The sequence below is a fragment of the Gymnoscopelus braueri genome, assembly GCF_963280865.1.
Source record: "Gymnoscopelus braueri genome assembly, chromosome: 3".
Classification (NCBI taxonomy): domain Eukaryota; kingdom Metazoa; phylum Chordata; class Actinopteri; order Myctophiformes; family Myctophidae; genus Gymnoscopelus; species Gymnoscopelus braueri.
In genome coordinates this window covers 34,383,778-34,403,871 of record NC_137612.1, presented here as the reverse complement: position 1 = coordinate 34,403,871, position 20,094 = coordinate 34,383,778, and the positions used below count along the sequence as shown (strand labels likewise).

At 43.4% G+C, this 20,094-nt stretch overlaps 1 protein-coding gene across 2 annotated transcripts in view; it reads left to right on the top strand.

The window, feature by feature from the left end:
* megf6b (multiple EGF-like-domains 6b) overlaps positions 1–20,094 on the top strand; it is an 84,270-nt gene that overhangs the window by 31,250 nt on the left and 32,926 nt on the right. For both annotated transcript variants that reach the window (XM_080421338.1, XM_080421337.1), the window contains exon 5: positions 16,613–16,735. In XM_080421338.1, the coding sequence (XP_080277464.1) occupies positions 16,613–16,735 (123 nt within the window). The remainder of the gene's footprint in view (positions 1–16,612; positions 16,736–20,094) is intronic.

Genomic DNA, 20,094 nt, shown 5'->3' with positions numbered 1-20,094 from the left:
TGGTTACACTGTATTAATTTGATCCTCGTTTACTGTAAATGAAGTTGGTCTATGAGAAAAGCAATACAGACTGGACAGATTGTTAACACATAATTCACATGATTATGTTTTTTTTATTAGCCCACCACCCAGAGCTAGTTGTAAGGATGTAAACCTCTAAAGCCCTGAGCTACCCAGCTGCAGCATTTTACTCTTAACTGGCATGTCCTTCCACCAGCGAGAGGTTAAAGGTGGTGGGGCATTAGGGGAGATTATATAACCCATACAGAATGTTTTCCACACATGCTGTACCTCCTCAAAATCTGGCCTCGTGGCTTTTAGAATTTCTTTAGAGTGAGATAGAGAGTTGTAAAAGTTAAATGGGTGGCAAATGAGATAATAAATGTCTAGATCACAGGGAGTCCAGATCGTTCTCAGGGTGTCCTTTACCTTACCCCGATGGCTTTTCCAGGCCATGGCTCAAGTGCTTGTGAACAGGTTGAAATCAGCTTATTTTCTCAAACCGCAGTGACAGTTGCTGCAGGTGAGGTATACTGTTAATAATTATTTTCACCCCCCTTTTTCTCCCAATTTAGTCATTATGCCGTTTTCCTGATTCCCCGTGTATTCTAGTTCCCTTGTCACTGTTAACACCTGACGTGTCTATTCCGATAGGCATAACTTGTCACTTCATCGTCCTCCCGACTTTCGCCGGGAGGACGCAATGCATGCAGAGGTGCACGCTGTTCTTTCTAGTTCCACACCCCACTGAACATGCACCCTGACCAGCCTTTAGGTGTTGTTAGTGCAGCGACAGAGATCAGCCTCCCAGTCCCTTCCCATCTTCCCTCCCACAAACACGACCAATTGTGTCTGTTGTAGTGCCCGGCCAAGCCGGATGCACTGCAGAGGATCCAAACCCCTCGTCTCCGCGGTGGTGGGCAGGAACTTTACCCCTGCTCCACCCGAGCTCCCGAGGCTCTACTGCTGAAACCACCAAAGAAATCTGAGTGAATGAATATAACAGAGGAAAGGTCAAAACAAATAGCTAAAAACGAACAGGAACAGGTGGAGAGATGTTATTCAAATGCTATTCATAACTGGAAATGTATTCACACTTTTGTAGCAGTTTATGAGCTATAAACTGGAATGTAAATGGACCATTTACTAGCCATTCCCATGTTCCTCCATGTGCCATTTGAAGATTTAATCCCATACTTAAAGCATTGTTAGCAGCCAGCATAGCGTGACCCGCGTGGCAGCTGAAAACCAAGGAGAGAGCGGCGAGATAGGCACTGCCCAGAGGAGGAACGGTCCCAGGCGTTCCTGTAGCAGAGCGTTCTCACACATTCTTCGCCTCTTTGTCTCCCTCCATCGCTGTGTTTAGCAGACGGCTTGTCATTCCCTTGCTCTCTCTATCTGACTCATTCCCCCGTTCTCTCCCTGCCTTTCTTCCCACTGCTGTGCCTGATTTATACATTGTCGTACGCCAGTGTCGTGTGCTGAAAATTGTAGATCTGACAGCGGGTCACATCGCAAGCGATTTTTTGTCTGTCTGATATGTGGTGTTTCACTTTGTTGAGGTATATATACCAGTGTACTGTTATACCATGTCACGGGTTTGAGTCTTACTTGTGACTTTCATTGCATGTTATACATTTCATGTCTACCTTCCCTATCAACTTGAAAATCAACTTGCAGAGACGTGAAACTTGCTTGAGGCAGGTAATCAACACAATACTATATCATCAATATCAGTTATGCTATAAAAAAAAAAACTTCCTGGAGAAAAGAATGAACACAAAATGTAAGGTGTATAGCCAATGGGAAAATGGTCTATGTTTATTTACGATACATGGCCAAAACTATGAATCGATGAAGACTCATATTGGACACTGCTATGGCCCTTTAAGAGCTCAAAAGTAAAGAATTCTAATGATGAAGAAATGAGGCAGGAGTGCAGGAGGAAACATCTCTTCTTCTTTTGTACTGTCAGAAACTAAGCTGGGAATCCCTATTTCGCTTTCTAGTGACTTCCTCTTCCTTTGTGCAGGCTCTTTCTTTCATCCTGAAAGAGTGTGAGGTATTTAGGCATAGCCTCCTTAGAGCAAACAGAGGTCTGTGAAGTGCAGGAAAGGCATTTGAAATGAGAGAGAGAGCCTGTTGCGGTAAAGGGTGGGGGGGGGTTTACTACACGTTTGCCCGTCTGGCTGCCATTGCATCCTGCTCAGCACCTGATTGGCTGCGCATAGTGTCACAAACGGAAAAGAGAAGATCTACAAACTCTAAACATATCAAAGTGAGCTTGTAGATCTGCTGTTCTTGTTGCGAAACGCCGGGGCACAACTAAGTATAAATCAGGATGAATCTTTCCTAATTGTGCTTGGGTCTTGGCCTCGCATGACTCCCATCCCGGCCTCATTAGGCTCTTTACAGCAGGACTGACCAAAGGTCGCTGCCGGTCACGCTGGGGGTGAGAGCATGGAGTTGTTTGCATAAATCTGAGTGGACATGCGTTTGCTAAATACAATTAGAGGAATAATGGGGCATTGGGCCCATCTCCCCCTCTACCAGGGTTCCCCTGATTTTCCTTATCTCCTCATGCGTCCAGGTAGACCGCTGATATCACACTGATATCTCACTCCATATTTACAGAATCGTTCTACTTTTGCCTTTGTTCTCTTTTATGTGCAATTCTACATGGTGTAGGCCTATTCTACTTTCATTTGTTAAAGTATAAAATAGGGATTAAATGGGCAAACATTTCATTTGGCATTAGTAAATAAAGCTAAATGTTTACAGAGTGATAGAGTGGTACAGTAACAATATTTTTGCATGGATATGAATACAGGTGTGCCTTAAGATTTTGACTTGCCCTTTGGTGTGCCTTGGGCTCAAGACGTTTGCAAATCACTTTCTCAAAGTGGGGTCTGGGGACCCCCAGGGGTCTAGCTAAACTAGTGATAGTTAGGAACCTTACCAGGTCTGTAACTCAGAGAGTACAAACAGAAACAAATGGACCATTACAGGTCCATTCTGTTCCATTTGTACACTTACAGTTATGGGGGTCCGTGGCAGCCTAATGCTTACCAAACTGGGGATCCTTGAAATGTAAATGTTCGAGAACCACTGCCATAGACCACAAGCTTTTCACCGCTAATCCCAGCTTTCCCTTCACCTGCAACATATGTCGTCTGTTGTGTGTTATCTTTACACTGGATCCACTTGGGCCTGGGGGATGTTTATCTGGCTGCTGCAGCATCAACTCTGAACACACAGCCTGTGTTTTCTGGAGGTGATGTGGGGTGTGAAAAAGCGGATGCTAATCTGATGGAAATGTAACGGGACAGGGTCACTCACCTCTCCAATGTTTGTTGGTACTTAAAATGTAGTTTGATTCTCATTACCGCCATTGTCACTATCCACATGGAGTAGTTAACCACTTCCACCTTCCATGCTTAGACATTTGAAAAGAACTATAGCTCGTAGTGTTAATTTAACATTGAGAGTAAGTGATACAGAAATTCAGAGCACTTTCTATTTTAAACATTTACCTTTTATTTATTTTTCATTAACCCTGGCATTCCTATTTTCGGCATGTCATGGTGACAATTTGGAAAGTTATTTTTTTTAAATAGAAAATCTACCAGCTCACAACGCATCGCACAGTGTGAGCTTGTCGATTGGCTATTTCAGCTATTTGTCATACGACAAACTATATATATAGGGCATAAAATGTACTTATGTACTACTTGTACTTGATGGCCGTGTATTTGCCTCCATTCCTCCCCAAGGGCCATGAGCTCTGGGGCAAATTTCCATCCGCTAGGGCGCTAGTACACATACCACAGCTGTACATGGTACACATGCAAAGGGAGAGAGAGACACGTTGGAAACCACAACAAGTCATTTTTGAATTCCTGCCGGCCTCTCGCGTGTTGTCCCAGTCACCCAGCAGAACTGCTCCTGGGTCAGGGGTTGGAACAGACAGGTCCTAACAGGTAGCGCACAGACAGAGCACACGCAAAGGGTCAGAGTACACGTCCCAAGGGTACAAAACGGTATTTGCCTTTCGTCTGTGTTGTAGATCATAAAATGTTATTCAGGTGGGAGTGTTATGCATAGCTGCTTTTGCAGTTGCCCTATATTTTTTTGTCTGAGTTATGGCCTGTGAATTAGTGCTGATAGTTAAAATTAGTTGTAAGTCCAGCTAAGCACTTTCAACCTGGCGTCCCTTTTGGGCATGTTCAGTTGAGACTTCAAAATAAAGAAAAATTGAACTTTGAACAAAAAATCAAATAGCCCATCTACAAGTTCATAACACGTTGCATCAAGACTTGTAGATTGGCTATTTTTGCTATTTGTCGTACTACAAAGTATACCGTATAGGGCTTAAATGGCTAAAACATCTATTAGACTGCATTTGTTGTGCCACTATTGATAACGATCGTCTTCTACTCAGGCATATCAATGCCAAGGGATAATCACAGCATTGTCTCTGCCACTGTACACAGTAAAATAATAAGTAAAGTGTTGATCTATCTGTAAAAAAATGGTTTGGGGGTCTTCAGTTCAGGATGTCTCCCCTCTGGATGACATGGGCCGCCTCAGACGTGACTTTCTCAGTTGAGTGGTTTGAGCTGCCCTGAGCCTTTGGCGAGCATGGGGTTATGCTAGTAGCACTCAGCTGTAGCTAAGAGTAAATTTAAAGCTCAGAGAGTGAGGCAGGTCTTAACACAAGGGCGAGTAGCTCATAACACACAAAACCACACACCCAGTGGTGGAAGAAGTACTCAGATTTTTTTACTTGAGTAAAAGTAGCAATACCACAATGTAGAAATACCTTGTTACAAGTAAAATGTCTGTATTAAACATTTATTTGTATTAAACATTTATTTGTTGTAAAAGTACAAAAGTATTAGATTAATATACTTATTATTATTCAAATGTTTTTATTCAGTTTTCAAATTCAATAGTAACTGAAAACTACAGCAATAACAATAATAAACCCCCCCCCCTGAGAGACTGGCCAAATTCACAGTTACAAACAACCAGATTAATATACTTAAAGTACCAAAAGTAAAAGTACTCATTATGCCGAATGTCCCATTTCACTATTTTTCTAAATTGTCCAAATCTTTCAAAGACTTACAAGCTCACAACTTGTTGCATCATGACGCGTTGTGAACTTGTAGATCGGCTATTTTCTGATTAGATGAAGTATTAAATAGGGCTTAGGTTAATCTATATATTGTAATAATCTAAAATCTACAGAGGAACTTCTAAATATAGTTTTCAAATAATTGTAGTGGAGTAAAAAAAGTATAATATTTGCCTCTGAGATGTAGTTAGTAGAAGTATTGAAAAATAGTCAAAAAATACTCAAGTAAAGTAGAAGTACCTAAAAATGTTACTTAAGCACTAACAGACTTAGTTAATCTCCACCACTGGACAGCTTGGGTCTTATGAAAGGGGTGAGTAACTCATAACACACACACACACACACACACACACACACACACACACACACACACACACACACACACACACACACACACACACACACACACACACACACACACACACACACACACACACACACACACACACACACACACACACACACACACACACACACACACACACACTAGCTTCATGGTGGAGTGAAACAGGTCATCAAAATAGTGATTACAGGAGTTAAGATTCAGTGAACCAGGGTGTTCACTAAACACACACTGGATTTGGGTGTCTTTGATGTGACATAAATCCCTTTGTGGTCAAATACACACAAATAATATTACATTCTTTTATTAAGGCTTGTGGTCCTTAAACAAAGACTACCAGTAGCTTGATTGATTGATGTTTTTTCATGTTTCTTATTCGGGTCAGTTAATGCCTCAGCGCTTCTCTCAGCACGACCAAGTCCCTCTCTGGATGAGCCTGACTTATTTGTCTGTGGTTTCTTGTCAACACACGTCTCAGGAAGAATAATTGTATAAAAACAAAAGACAGCTGTTTGAAAAGACAGATATGCAGAGAATTTGGGTGGATTGTGTCCGTCTGCACTTTCACATGAGAGACATAGTACCAATGACAAGACTTAAGACAACTTTCATCAATCCATCATACTGAAAGGATACTGAGGACCTTTTTTTGCGTGTGTCTGTGTGTGTTTTGGAAAATCTTTAAGTGGGGTAAGTGAAGTAAAAAAAAAAAAAAAAGCTTTTCATTCTCTGTCTGTACCAAGATGTGCATTACTCTGATATTGAGGTTGTCATCAAATTCAACCTCTTAAAACTGCCGCAAGAGTGAGACATCGTAAATGACTTCACGGAAATCTTTGTGGTTCTGGAACGTACGTAAGTACAGATTTCAGTACAGATTTGGGTCTTTAACGACATATCGCAGCATTAGTCTGTGTGTGGTTAGTCGTCTATCATAAAGGGGACATTTTTGAACGGCTCTGGATTTAGGAAAGCCTAAGGATCAGAGACAGTCGGTGCGCCACATCCGAATGGCACTTAACAACAACTCAGCTGCCAAAGCGTGGCCACAATTACAGAGCGTTAGGAAGAAATTCAAAGCCCTAACTGCCACTCTGACAGCATTAGCGTGGAAGTGTCTGGATGCCCAGTGTGATCATACGTTTGAGCGTGCCAGTGTAGGCTAGTGCAATGATTCTCAACCTTTTTAATTTCAAGGACCCCCAGTTTGGCATGCATTAGCCCACTGACCCCCATTTGATACAGTTATTTTTTATATATCTCTGGGACCCCAATCTACATCAGTGTTAATTTAATTCTGAGAGTGTACAAATGGAACCAAATGGACCTGTAAGGGTCCATTTGGTTCCATTTGTGCACTCTCAGAGTTACAGACCGGCAAGGGTCCATTTGGACCGCTGACGGTCCCCAGACCCACCATTGAGAAACAGTGGGGTGGTGGGGTATACCCACGTGAGGGACATTTACCTCACTAGGTGCATGGGCTAGTACGTGAGGTGTGTTTTGATTCTATATGATGCAGTGACAGTCAGTGATGTGATGAAGATGTAGAGCAGGATTGCATCTTGCCAACAAGCTCAGCAACTTGCAGTCCGCGACCTTGCTTGGTCTAGCAAAGCATTAACAGCAGGGGGCAGTGTTGAACTTGTGATGATTACAAACAGATGGCAGGCTACTGTAGGTGTATTCTGTGATTATGTTTTTCCTCTCTTTGTTTATTTTTCAGATAGGATTTCGACCCTGGAGCAAATTGCTGCTGTCTTTGCTGATTGTTGCCTTATTCGTGCAGCAATCGTGCTTTCAATCTAGTGTGAGCTCACTTGAACATTCTATCTTCAGACATCATAAATGATGTAAGATTCAGATTGGAACATCTAAAAATGTGTAGGTATCCATTAATTTTGCATCCACTTAAGATTATGACAGGTCCTTGGCTTTTTGATTTGTATAATATTTTTTGTGACTGGCTAGTGATGGAGAACGATATATCACACCTGCAAAGGGCTTTTTGTGCAAAAGTGTCTGTTTTAATTGAAGGTGAGACGGCTTCTTGATCTCGTCTATCCTTTCGACCTCCTGCCATGTCTGATTTGGCTCTAAATATTTACATAGCACAGAGACAGCAGTCTGGCAGAGACGCATTATACACAGACGTTAGAGAATAAAAGCTCTGGAATAACTCAACCCAACACAGACAAGTGATGACTGCAAAGGTATTTGTGGGGTTTGGATAAAACGTTTTGAATGTATTTGTTCGGCTGGCTGTGAGACATTCGCTTGAAAGTGAAAGAGGAGCTCGTTGGCTAATACGATAGCTTTATGTGCACATCTACTTTAAACACTTGCACCCTGGTGTCCCTATTTTGGGCAAACATTAAAATAAATGGCCGATCTAAACGCTCAGAACACGTTGTGAGCCTGTAGATCAGCGACTTTTGAATGTTTTTGAGTATAGTGCTCAAGTGGTACCTCCGTCCCTGGGTCCATCTTTACACTTTCAGATTTAAACTAACACTCTGGATTTTCCAGTGTGTTCAAACGCATACTCTGGAGGACTGACCGAAAATCCCCACCCGTTCATTTCAATTAAGTTGCTCACCCAGCGCATACTCCCCTCCTTCTGGGTTTGGGCCCTCTGGTTTGATAACATCATGGGGCCCACCATGTCATATTAGCAGTAGTGTGACTATCATGGACTACCTCTGTGTGCAAGCCTATGAGTCGATAGCCTGGTATCCAGCCTGCTTCGCTACGTTCGGCGGACTTTTTTTTCTCTCTTCGCTTCTCAGTCTGGAAAGCCTCCCATTGGAAGGTTTTGCAGAACTACACTGGAACTACATATGTTACGTTGGGCAACGTCGTTGCTGATTGGATGTTGTTCAAACGAATGACGAATCACAACGATCACACAGTTTTTTTGGTCCCGCCCCGCACCACAGACCAATCAGAAGCCCCAGGTTCGATTCGAAGCTTTTGGCATGTCCCGCCTCCCTTGGAGATAGGAGGCTTTCCAGACTGAGAAGCGAAGAGAGAAAATAAAGTCCGCCGAACGTAGCGAAGCAGGCTTGATCCCAGGCTAATGAGTCGAGCCCATTGGTCGAAACCCTTTTTCGTTCATGTGGTGGGCCCCTACTGACCCAAACTTGCAATACCAGATTTGGCCACTTAAAAATCCCCCATTGGCTTGGTTCAACGTGTGAAAAAAACAACTACAACAAACCTCTACAATAAACATTTTAAGGGTCATTTATGCTGAAGGTCAAAGGTGAGGAGAGGTTTCCTGGGAAACGGTGTGAAGTGATTGTCAATTCCAGTTCACAGGTTCTGGGAGCGTCCACAAGGGGATTAGTTTGTCATCCTCACACAACATGCGCTCATAAAACATCTTCCACCGCTGTATCCACTGGTCCAACACATATCAGGTAGACTGCAGAGCAGAGGGACCTCAACAATATGAAATCCTCCTCGCTCCAGAGCCGATCATACATGAAAGTCTTATGAATCCTGTAGGGTGACGGCCGTCGGCCGATAGCCTCTCTGTCGCACCTGGTAAATGAAAGCAGCTGCAAAGACTGAAGGGAAAGCGGATTATTACCCCAGCAGGTTTTTAGATCAGGGCCCTAGAAGGAAACTGGCCAGGCTACGTAAAGCCCCCCTCTACACACACACACACACACACACACACACACACACACACACACACACACACACACACACACACACACACCCCACTCCCTTGATGAATGCTGCAATGTTCCGGCCCATGACCCAGGAGATGGTATCACAGGCCTGGTGGTTTTGCTTGGCCCTGTCGTTGTATTAGTGTTAGCCCCCTGTAGTCCTGCTGGACATTAGCCTCGTCCTCCTGGGAGCAGTGGTGGTCGTCCTTATCGCAGGAAGTCACACAATACTGTTCTGGAATGTAAACCCTGGTGCAGCTGACCCGCTGCAGCAGAAAAAAAGAAACGAAATCACAGGTTTTTGAGCAACGCGCGTTTGTTTTTCCATTCTTCTCCAGATTGCTCCAGAATGCACCGTTCTTCCACCGCAGGGAAATGCACAATTTTCGTCCGTATCAGAGATTTGTTTTATTTTGTGGTTCGTTTACGGGAAGACATAACAGCGTTTATAAATTTTTGGCGCCTTCCCCGCACTGATGTAGATGTTGGATGGCGGTATGTCACAGAGCAACGCACCGTCACACAGCGAAGACACTGACCCTTCGTTCGGAGGGGATTGGTGATTGAGAGCTGCTGTGTTTGTGCGTCTGGGTGGCTGCCAGGCAGCAGACACCAGCTGGTTGTAAGAGTCAATGGGCCATGAGGACACAGACAGAGGGCAGGTTGACTGCGGTTCGGTCGGCAGCGCGTTAGAAAGGTATGGAGGAGCCCTACATACCTGCTGTGTTGGGATATCTCTGATCAGAACCAGCTGAACACACACAAAAAAGACCTGTGTGTGTGTTTGCCTGCAAGAAAGTGTGTCTTTGTGTGTCTTTGTGTGTGTGTGTGTGTGTGCGTGTGTGCGTGTGTGCGTGCGTGCGTGTGTGCGTGCGTGCGTGCGTGCGTGCGTGCGTGCGTGCGTGCGTGCGTGCGTGCGTGCGCGACTGCGTGCGTGTGTGTGTGTGCAATGCATGCGTGTGTGTGTGTGTGTGCGTGTGTGCATGTGTGCTCACAGTGTGAACGTGTGTGAGCCTGTGGGTTTGTGTGAATATGCTTGGCTACTTGTGTATGCAAGAAAGCGAGTACACATATGTATGCACTTGTATTCACGTGAGAACTCACTTATTGCTGAGCATATACTGTATACAGTATATATGATGTATATTAAAGGTAGGGTAAGTTATTTTCTTTGGTTAAAATAAGTGTTAAATAGCTCTATATTCTGATAGTACTCATTGCTATAGAGTGTTTGTTCAGTAGCAGGTAGGTAGGCTGCACTAGCCCTCCTGTTTTCGTGCCTAGAGGGGCGGGTTTAACATCTCCGGCGAGAGAATGCGTGTGATCCCATTGGTTCACCGATCTGTCCGTCAGCCTCCGCCCCGTCAACACAACATTACGAGCGACGCCCACTGCACTCTGGTTGGTTGGGGAAATGAAACACTTCCTATACCGGGTACAGCGACGCGCTGGTCCAGGCTTTTATTTTTTAGCAAAACTAAACAATAAAAGCCTGGAGATCGAGGCTAAGTAGCAGGAGTCTCCATGTCTCTCCAGCTCTTTATTAACACATTGGGTGCCAGCATTTTATAATAACAGATTACGTTCGGTGCCAGAAATCTCACCGTTGAGCTGCGCAGCGCTGTTTAAGCTGTAGACTCCACGACGTGCATTCCATGTGAAAAAAAGCATGCCTCCATTTTGCCCGATGGTCCTGGCTAACGCCTGGAACGACAACATCTCTCACGCGAGTAACAATGGCGGTCGTGCATACAAAATGAGTCGTTTTCCCCAGCGTAAAAAGTTTCGGAGTCATAGGGGTTTTAGAGAAGGAGATAGAACGGAAGCGGATGGGAGCCGTGTTTTTTGACACGGTGATCCATCTGGCCTATCCTTCTCAGAATCACCACGGGTGATCCCAGAGCTGCTCCAGCCCCTCCCGTGTGGAAAAAAAACGAAAAAAACAAAAAGACACCAAACACGGTTCGGCACCAAAGCGCTACTCTGTGAAAACACGGTTCAGACCGTGTTCGGCACCCGATGTGTTAAACAGAAAATGCATTAAACAAGTGAAATGGGAAGTGATGACACTAAGAAATGAGCAGACACAATTGTAATTGGAACACTATAAAAATGAAGCTGATAAATGGGTACTCTCTCCTGATTGGCTGACATTTTGTCACCTACCTGAAAATGTATTTTCTGTTTAATAAAGAGCTGGATAGACTGGGAGACTCCTGTTACTGAACAGACACTCTATAGCAATGATTATTATCAGAATATAGTGCTTTAACCTTTTAACAAAAAACTTTGCTATAACCAAAAAATATCACTTACGCTTAATTATATGGCTATCCATCTCATTGTGAAATGTTTCTCCTGCATTTTCCTCTTATATCAGTGATTCCTAACCCGTGTGCCGGGGGCTCTGAAAATGCACGCAGCCCACTCATCTGTTAAGTGGACAGATGGGTGGGCCACAAACACTTACAAGATTTTCAAGTGGGCCCTGATCCAGAAAATGTCGGGAACCACTGCCCTACATGGATTAAACCCTGACCCACAGCCTCTGACCCTGACCTCTGATCTCCACGGAGAGGATCCCCACAGACAGGCGGCGAGGCTTTGTCTCAGGCATGTAATCTCATCGGAAATGCTCACACGTATCCCCAGGGGCTCAGAGATCTGGAGCCTGACCCGTGCTAGATGTTTGGGCCCGATACCGATCATAATCTTAGACCGTCAGCCATGTATTTGACCAATATTGTAGTCAAAAACTAAAGTTTCTAAATTTGAGAACATCTAACTTACTAGAGGTCCGGGCTTACAAACCACAGCCCTCACATCTGGCCGTGGTTTGTTTATGGCTGAGTCAGAATGACGTCAGAGGTCTGCCGGCTCCGGCTCGCCCGCCGCCCTGTCCTCCCTTAAGCCAATTTTAATTTCAATTTCAATTCAAAAATCTTCAACAATAGACGATCTACATTGGCTGCATAATTGCAGATCAAATCGATGTTTTGGTCTGGCTCACCTCCAGATGCGGTTGGTCTTGATTTTTTCCTTTTTTTTTTGAAAGACTCATTTGTTATTTTGGAAAGGAGGCTCAGCTCTCTCGCAGCTGTTGTACTTCGTTAGATGTGTACGATCACACTGCTGGAGGTTAACCCTGTTGAAGGATTGATGGATGGCTGTTGGACAGAGACCTGAAAAACTGGAGAATCTCACCACTGCCTCCTGGAGTCAAGTGTGGGTACAGCCCGTGCTCCCAACCAACGGGCGACCCACGCATGATTTCAGGGGTCAGGGGGTTCACAACTTATGTGCAGGTCAATTTCATCTCTTTTGGAAAACTTTTCTTGTTATGAAATCAATTTGCTCTCGATCAGTCAGTGTATTATGGCTTACGTTGGCCAGACGTGGCCTTTCATTATAGGTTGATACTTTATCTCTAATGGAGCTGGTTGTTTGTGTATCCAGTGCAGAGACTGGTGTCCTCCCCTGACCCAAAGCAGTTCAGCATTCCTGTTTGCTTATTGGGCAGAATGACTCATGAGCGTCGAGCGTGACACTGACCCTGGGCAGCCGTCTGTGCAGGCTGCCTGCCACACAGGTGTGTGGCCCGAGGGCAACATCCCCCGCCCCCCACCCTTAACACTTAACACTTACACAACACACACACCCACACACACACACACACACACACACACACACACGCACCTAAGTGCTATCGACATGAAAAGTACACATGTTCCCTGAGGAGCTGCAGTCACATTACCTCTAGGTCACCAAGTGTAATTGATGTCATTCTCCACGTGCCTCCAGAGTCTGTTTGTTGTCACATTCCCTGAATTTGTTTCTATTCAGATCTGTCATCAGCTCGGACACTCAAATGCAGTGGTGGAAAATGTACTCACATTTTGTACTTAAGTAAAAGAATCAATACTGCATTGTAGAAATACTCTGTTACAAGTAAAAGTCCGGTATTCAAAATGTACTTGAGTAAAAGTTAAGTATTTGCATTAAAATATACTTAAGTACTGAAAGTAAAAGTACTCATTTTGCAGAATGTCCCATTTCACAAGTTTCTAAATGTATGGAAATGCTTTGAAAATGTTGTGAGCTTGTAGATCGGCTATTTTCAAATAGCCTAGGTATATAGCAGCCTGAGTGATTAATGTATGTTTTGTAATGATAATCAAAATCTACAAAGTAACTAGTAACTAAAGTTTTCAAATAATTGTAGTACAAGTAGAGTAAAAGTACAATATTTGCCTTTGAGATGTAATGGAGTAGAAGTAAAAGTATTGGAAATTGGAAGTACTCCAGTAAAGTAAAAATACCTTAACATTTTACTTAAGTACAGTACTTGAGGAAATATACTTTACACCACTGCTCAAATGAAGTAAGCTTTTTAGAAAATGTCCCGGTAGTCAGTCACCGGAAAATCCACTAAAAGAAATACTGTAGGCCAACAATCAATACCAAAATCCCACCCTGTATATTATAAGAAACCCTTTCTACATAAGCCAAGTGAAGTTTATTTTTAAAGCGCATTTTGAAAACATCAATGAAAAAAAAAGATGCATTAAAAAAAAAATCTATTTTCCACCAGGAAAATGCCACTTGAATACATTATGTCAGATGATCAAGTGGGGAAACTTGGAAACCTGGATGCAACACGAATTGAACATAATTCAAAACAAGCCACAACTTAAGTTTGTGCGTGCTTATAAATGTACTGTATACGTTGGTGTTAATCAAACACGGTCTTGCAGTAGACTCTGTGGGTCTGTCTCTTTCCCTCCTCTCTCTCTCTGCCTTGCTCGGGCTTTCCATTGCTCTCTCTCTCTCCCTCGCTCTAATGCGATCGATCTCTCTCTCTCTCTCTCTTTCTCTCCCCCTTGCTCTCTCTCTCTCCCTTGCGATCGCTCTCTCTCTCATTCGCTCTGGCTCTCCATCACTCTCTCTCTCCCTCGCTCTCTCTCTCCCTCGCTCTGGCTGTCCCTTGCTCTTTATCTGTGTGTGTACTGTACATCAGCAGCAGACACTGTGTGTGGAAGAGAGGCAATACAAGGCAGAGGGCAGTAGGCTCGTCTCTATCGGAGATCTTTAGAAACTTCATCAATAACGACAAAATGTTGTAACAAAGAGGTTTGCTGAAAGCAGTTTTTTACATGCACAGATGATCAACTACTGCACAATGTAATAGAGTTGAACGACTGCAGCCGACAGGAGGGAATTGTAGTGTGGTGTTGATCCCATACACCGGATTGACAGCTTGCGCCCGATTGGCTAATCCCACTCCATAGTGTCACGGACACGTATCCCATAGCCTGGAAGGAAAGTGGGTCTGAGGTTATAAATTCACAAAAATAACATAGTTGTCAGTGACCGATGTGAAAAACAAGCAGGAATTTAGTTCCTTGGCTTACTGGCAGTTTGCACAAGAAATATGATGCTGATCTGTTTACTACTTTGTTAGATTAGCTGTGGACAGACAAACACACACACACACACACACACACACACACACACACACACACACACACACACACACACACACACACACACACACACACACACACACACACACACACACACACACACACACACACACACACACACACACACACACACACACAATATTTTTCGCTCCAGCTCGGCGGGGATAAAAAAATGTAGAGGGAAGACTTAATAAAAAGTGTTATACTATTCCAAAGCCTAGGGCAGCAATAGAGTAGACACAGTCACCCTTAGTGGTTAACCAGGACTGAGGAACAGACAGAAGTCATTGGTCAGAGGTTCTGAGAGGCCTGGAAGTGGAATAGGGGCAAAGGAGGTCAGACATATATTTTGATGCCAGCCCCATGAAGTGTTAAAAAAAATAATAAAACTAACAATAAAACTTGAACTCAATATGTACTGTATTTGACAGGCAGCCAGTAAAGAGAAGCCAGTATGGTCCCTTTTCCATAAGAATCGATTTAAAAAATTGATCAGAAGCTCTTTTATTGTAGGGTTAGAGGATTTCTTCTACTGTAAATGCTCAGCGTGAAACCTCATTATGCATGATTTGAAGAGTATATATAGTTTTTATGGCACAGAGTGATGCATTGTTATGGTAATGCTTAATATAAAGAGCATAGTGTGTTGGTGTTAACATTTCCAGATGTTGCAAACTGAGAGGGAAATGCCTTAATTGGCTGGTTGAGTCCTAGCATTGCCTGAATGCAGTGAAAGGCACTGGTGGGGAAATAATGGTGCTGTACTTTTCTTGGCAATATTCTGCATCTTCTACAATCCTCTGCTTTTATGGACATGGGAAGGGTTTACGTGATGATTAGAGCCAAGCAAATACCCCTCGCCTTCTCTCTGCTGTCCCCTGTTCTCAGTCCAAAATTCCTTCTGTGGGCATGGCAAATGAAACAGACCTGCGATACGGTGTGTCAGCAAGTCAAAACTTCACTTTGAATATAATCTCCTCCGACAACCTCTACCCCCCCAACCCCCACGTGAACAAACTTTCTACTACAGTGCTTGCAGTGCAGGCCTATGTCCTGACATTGCAGTGTGAATCTGGCCAAGCCATAACGTACTGTACTAATCCTTTCATTGTGAATTTCAATGTTTCCTCATCAGCCAGTACTTCAAATTCTACGTCAGGTCGTCAAATCTGTGTCGTTGTGGCCAGTGTGGAGATGGTGAATCAGCGTGAGAGAATTCATGTGGTTCAGTTGATGACAATTTAGGCAGGATGATAAAAAATATAAATGGAAAACCAGAAGTGCGTGTAAGGACGTGGCTCTATTGACATGCGCTGAACTCTGATTTGCTTTGGAAGAAGTTTAAGGGTGAGAGAGGAGCCATTACTGTCTTTCCCTTTTGTGGATTTGATACTATGGCAGAATATAACATTTCTGATAATTTTCTTGTCACAGATCAGATTCATTTCCGTGATATGTTTTGATGTTCAATTTGAAAATAGTTTTCCTCGACAATGTGTTGTTGGACACTGAGTGAAACAGACTTGAGGATGGAAACAGTGTGTGTACACGGACGTCCCATAATATCCTAATGTCAATAAGTCATGAATCACAGTTGTCCAAGCATTGAAGGACCATTCCAAATGTGTAAGAATTTAATTCAAGCTCATTCGGAGCAAGACATTTGAAACTTACCAAAATGACATGAAATGAAACAGAGACATTCTTTCCTAAGTGGTTCAAAAATAAAGTTGTATTCCAATTTCTTTCCTTCAACTGAGACACTGCTTGTTCAGTGAACCATGTTGGCGTGGCCTTTTTAAAGAACACATGTGACTGATGAGTTTAATGTCGCAGATGTTTCTTGTCCTGTCCTGTTATGAAACTCTCACTTTCCATTTAACTCTTTGTTTTCCTACAATGGCTCTCTCTCTTCTCTCATTTTGGTTGCACTTTTAACATTTTCCCTCTTGGCTCTCCCCGTCAGATGTGAATGAGTGTGAGGAGACCAACGGAGGATGTGAGGCCCTCTGCTGCAACACCATCGGGAGCTTCTACTGCAAGTGTCCCCCTGGACAGAAACTGAAGGACGATGGCAAAACCTGCCAAGGTGAGTCCTCTGCTAACCCACACAGTGAAACCCTCTGTTTTCTAATTGAATTCTGGGAGCGTAAAAATGGGCCCTTGTGTACTCTGCTCCTCCTGCCTGGAACTCTTTGTTGAACAAATTGAAACAGAGATGGCTCGTCTCCCTTGGAGAATTCCAAATGTATTTGAAGGGCATGAGATTATTAGGTGCTGGGTTTGCTTTACATTGCCAAACTCTATGTTCCATTGCTTTTCTACATTGATGCTTTGTTATTTTATTTGTGCTGTAACTGTATACAATTGCGGTTCTTTTCCCCATAACGTTTGTTTATGTGACCATTCCTTAGCTAGCACCCCTTTGACAAAAATACGTTTTGAATTGATTCAGTGATCTGGCTATGGTGCATACAGTCTCTGGCTCTGATTAGGAATTGCTTTATCTGTAGAAGAAAAGAGTGTTCGCAGTCTGCTGTAGCAATATCAGTGCTCACTGAAACCCTAACATCTACAGTACCTTGCATTTTCACTTTGGATGTTTTATTTTTAACCACTTGAACGTTTGGCAAAAATAGCCGATCTACAAGCTCACAACACATCGCGATGAGGTTGTAGATCAGCTATTTTTTTAGATATTATTTTAGAGGAAAAAACAGGAAGGGGCCTAGTATAGATCCCTTGGGAATACGGTCAACTAAGTATAGGGTTTAAGTGCTTAAACATATAAGGTCCAACTTTTTGTTGTTTCTGGTTAAGTAATCTTTATTAGTGGTCGGTTTAATCAGAATAATCTCTCCTTTGTTTGATAGCTGAGCGTAGAGGAGATGTCAGAGAGCCTGTGAGAGGTCTCATTCAGGTTATGGTTATTAGAACAGAAAGTTGTCACAGCTGGATTTCACAGCATTCTTTACTCTGCTACTGATGTCTAATGGGAAAAAACATCTTCTCACAGCAGCAAACTCGTAATTGCTTGTAATTTGCCAGCATTTACAGAAGCTATGGAAGCTGCATAGCAGCAGAGATTGATGTGTATTCGAATGTTGGTAGTGCATGTATGATGCTATCTATAAAGAGCTGTTCACTGCATTCCTGTTGCATGACATACAGTACTGCATCCTGTAGATAGGAGAACCGCATGGATATAGCTGGAGTCCAGGCAGAGTCTATGCTATATATACTTAACCAACACAGAATGAATTCCTACAATCACTTATTATAAGTGAATAGAATAAGCACATTTGCGGCATTGGGCCGTAGGAAAGCAAATTTTCTACTCTGTGTGAATCCAATCCTTGGCATGTATACTATATTTTTTCCCCAATCAAAGACATCTGCTCTGGGATGTTGAATTGTCTATATTCCTGGCCTGGGCAAAGAACGAAGTTCGACGAATAAATGCATCTTTTGTTCAGTGTTTAAAAAAAAAACAGAGAGAGAAAAGGCTTGTATACAAAAACTTGAATTTACAATAGAATCCCTGTTGGAACATACCCCAGATATAAGCTCCCGGTCTTATTCTTGGCTGGCTCTTGTTATGAATGAGCGGTGTTGCTTTGAATGGCATCGATAGCAGAGGTGGGGGCCAACAGTAACTGTTGTCACGCCCAGTGGGGTACAGCAGTTTCAACGCTCTGGACGTTCAGGCCTAATTAATATTATATGCCAGAAAATCACTGCCATGAAGGTGAAGGTGACAGCGCTTGGCACCTTCATGGTACAGAAGTATAGGTGTGTGTGTGTGTGTGTGTGTGTGTGTGTGTGTGTGTGTGTGTGTGTGTGTGTGTGTGTGTGTGTGTGTGTGTGTGTGTGTGTGTGTGTGTGTGTGTGTGTGTGTGTGTGTGTGTGTGTGTGTGTGTGTGTGTGTGTGTGTGTGTGTCATTAAAGGTCATTAAATACCAACCACTTCTACATACCATCTCAGAGCTGGGCTATACTGTAGGTGCAGACTATTTGTTTTTATATTTGGCAGCCTAGGACATACCCACAGACTGGTTGTTAGAGGGTTCCAACACCTTGGGATGCCCAAAAAGGAGGCAAAGAGGCTGGCAAAGTATTGTGCTGTCTCAGCTATAATTGGCGGCCGCCACGTATGGCGGAGAAGCTGCTACTTATACCCATAGAGTACTGAGTGACATGCTTATTGTAACATGAAGACATATGCCATTATTTTGTGAATGTAACTTTACTGCACCTTTAATATTTATGTCCTTGTATGATCTCCTTTGTGTGGACAAAAATAAATGGTTAAAATGTGAGAGAGAGAGATTATGAGAGAGAGAGAGAGAGAGAGAGAGAGAGAGAGAGAGAGAGAGAGAGAGAGAGAGAGAGAGAGAGAGAGAGAGAGAGAGAGAGAGAGAGAGAGAGAGAGAGAGAGAGAGAGAGAGAGAGAGAGAGAGAGAGAGAGAGAGAGAGAGAGACACGCACGCACGCACGCACACACAGACACACTGAGGGAGAAAGAGAGACAGACAAGAGAGAGTGACACAGAGAGAGAGAGAGGCAGAGAGAGAGAGAGAGAGAGAGAGAGAGAGAGAGAGAGGCAGTTTATGCAGGCTAATAGCATTGCAGCTGCTTTTCCAAAACCAACAGGTAATGCTCTTTTTAACAGTGAAGTCAGAGGCAGGCAGTTACAGTCGAGGTCTTTTAAGGAAACTGTCTCTCCCGTAATGGGGACTCATTTTGTTCTGGTATCCCATCAGGCATCGCATTTGCACATTATGGTTTTACTTTACCAGTATCAACTACTTGCCAATCCTTTGTCTCGTTCTATGCTTAACTTTGCGCTCTCCGCTCTCCTCTTTATCTGGCTGGCATTGTACACATCTGTTAGAATTTTCCATGCCTGCCCGATATGTGAGTTAGATAGAGAGTACCTGGATGTACAGTATGTGAGAGAAAATAATACAAAAGCAAAATCCTTTATGACCTTTTATATGGTTTGTCTGGGCTTGAGGTTTCTACAGATAGTTCAGGTGTGATGTAGCGACTATAGTTTTATGTTACGGAGCAGAAATCTGTTTTATGTTGCCAGGGGTCTTTTATGGGACATTTTTGTGCACAGGCTGTGGCCGTGTTCTTGCCCGTGAACGAGCCTGGTTCTTCTTGAGGTCCACAAAGTGCTGTCATGGTCCAGCCACCAGGGTTTGAATGTACAGTATATGTTGGCAACAGATTAGAGAGCACAGCAGCAGCGCTCCTGACCTGAGTAGATGGGTTCGCTTCAAGACCCATTCCATTCTCAAATGTTTGGATTCTAAATATCATATTCTACCTTTGGCACTTATCAGATTTGGCTTTACTGTTGTGATGGCTGTGGTTTTGGCGGCATTTGATTTCAATATCAAAAGAAAAGCATAGACACACTAAATCACCCGGCCTGTTCAC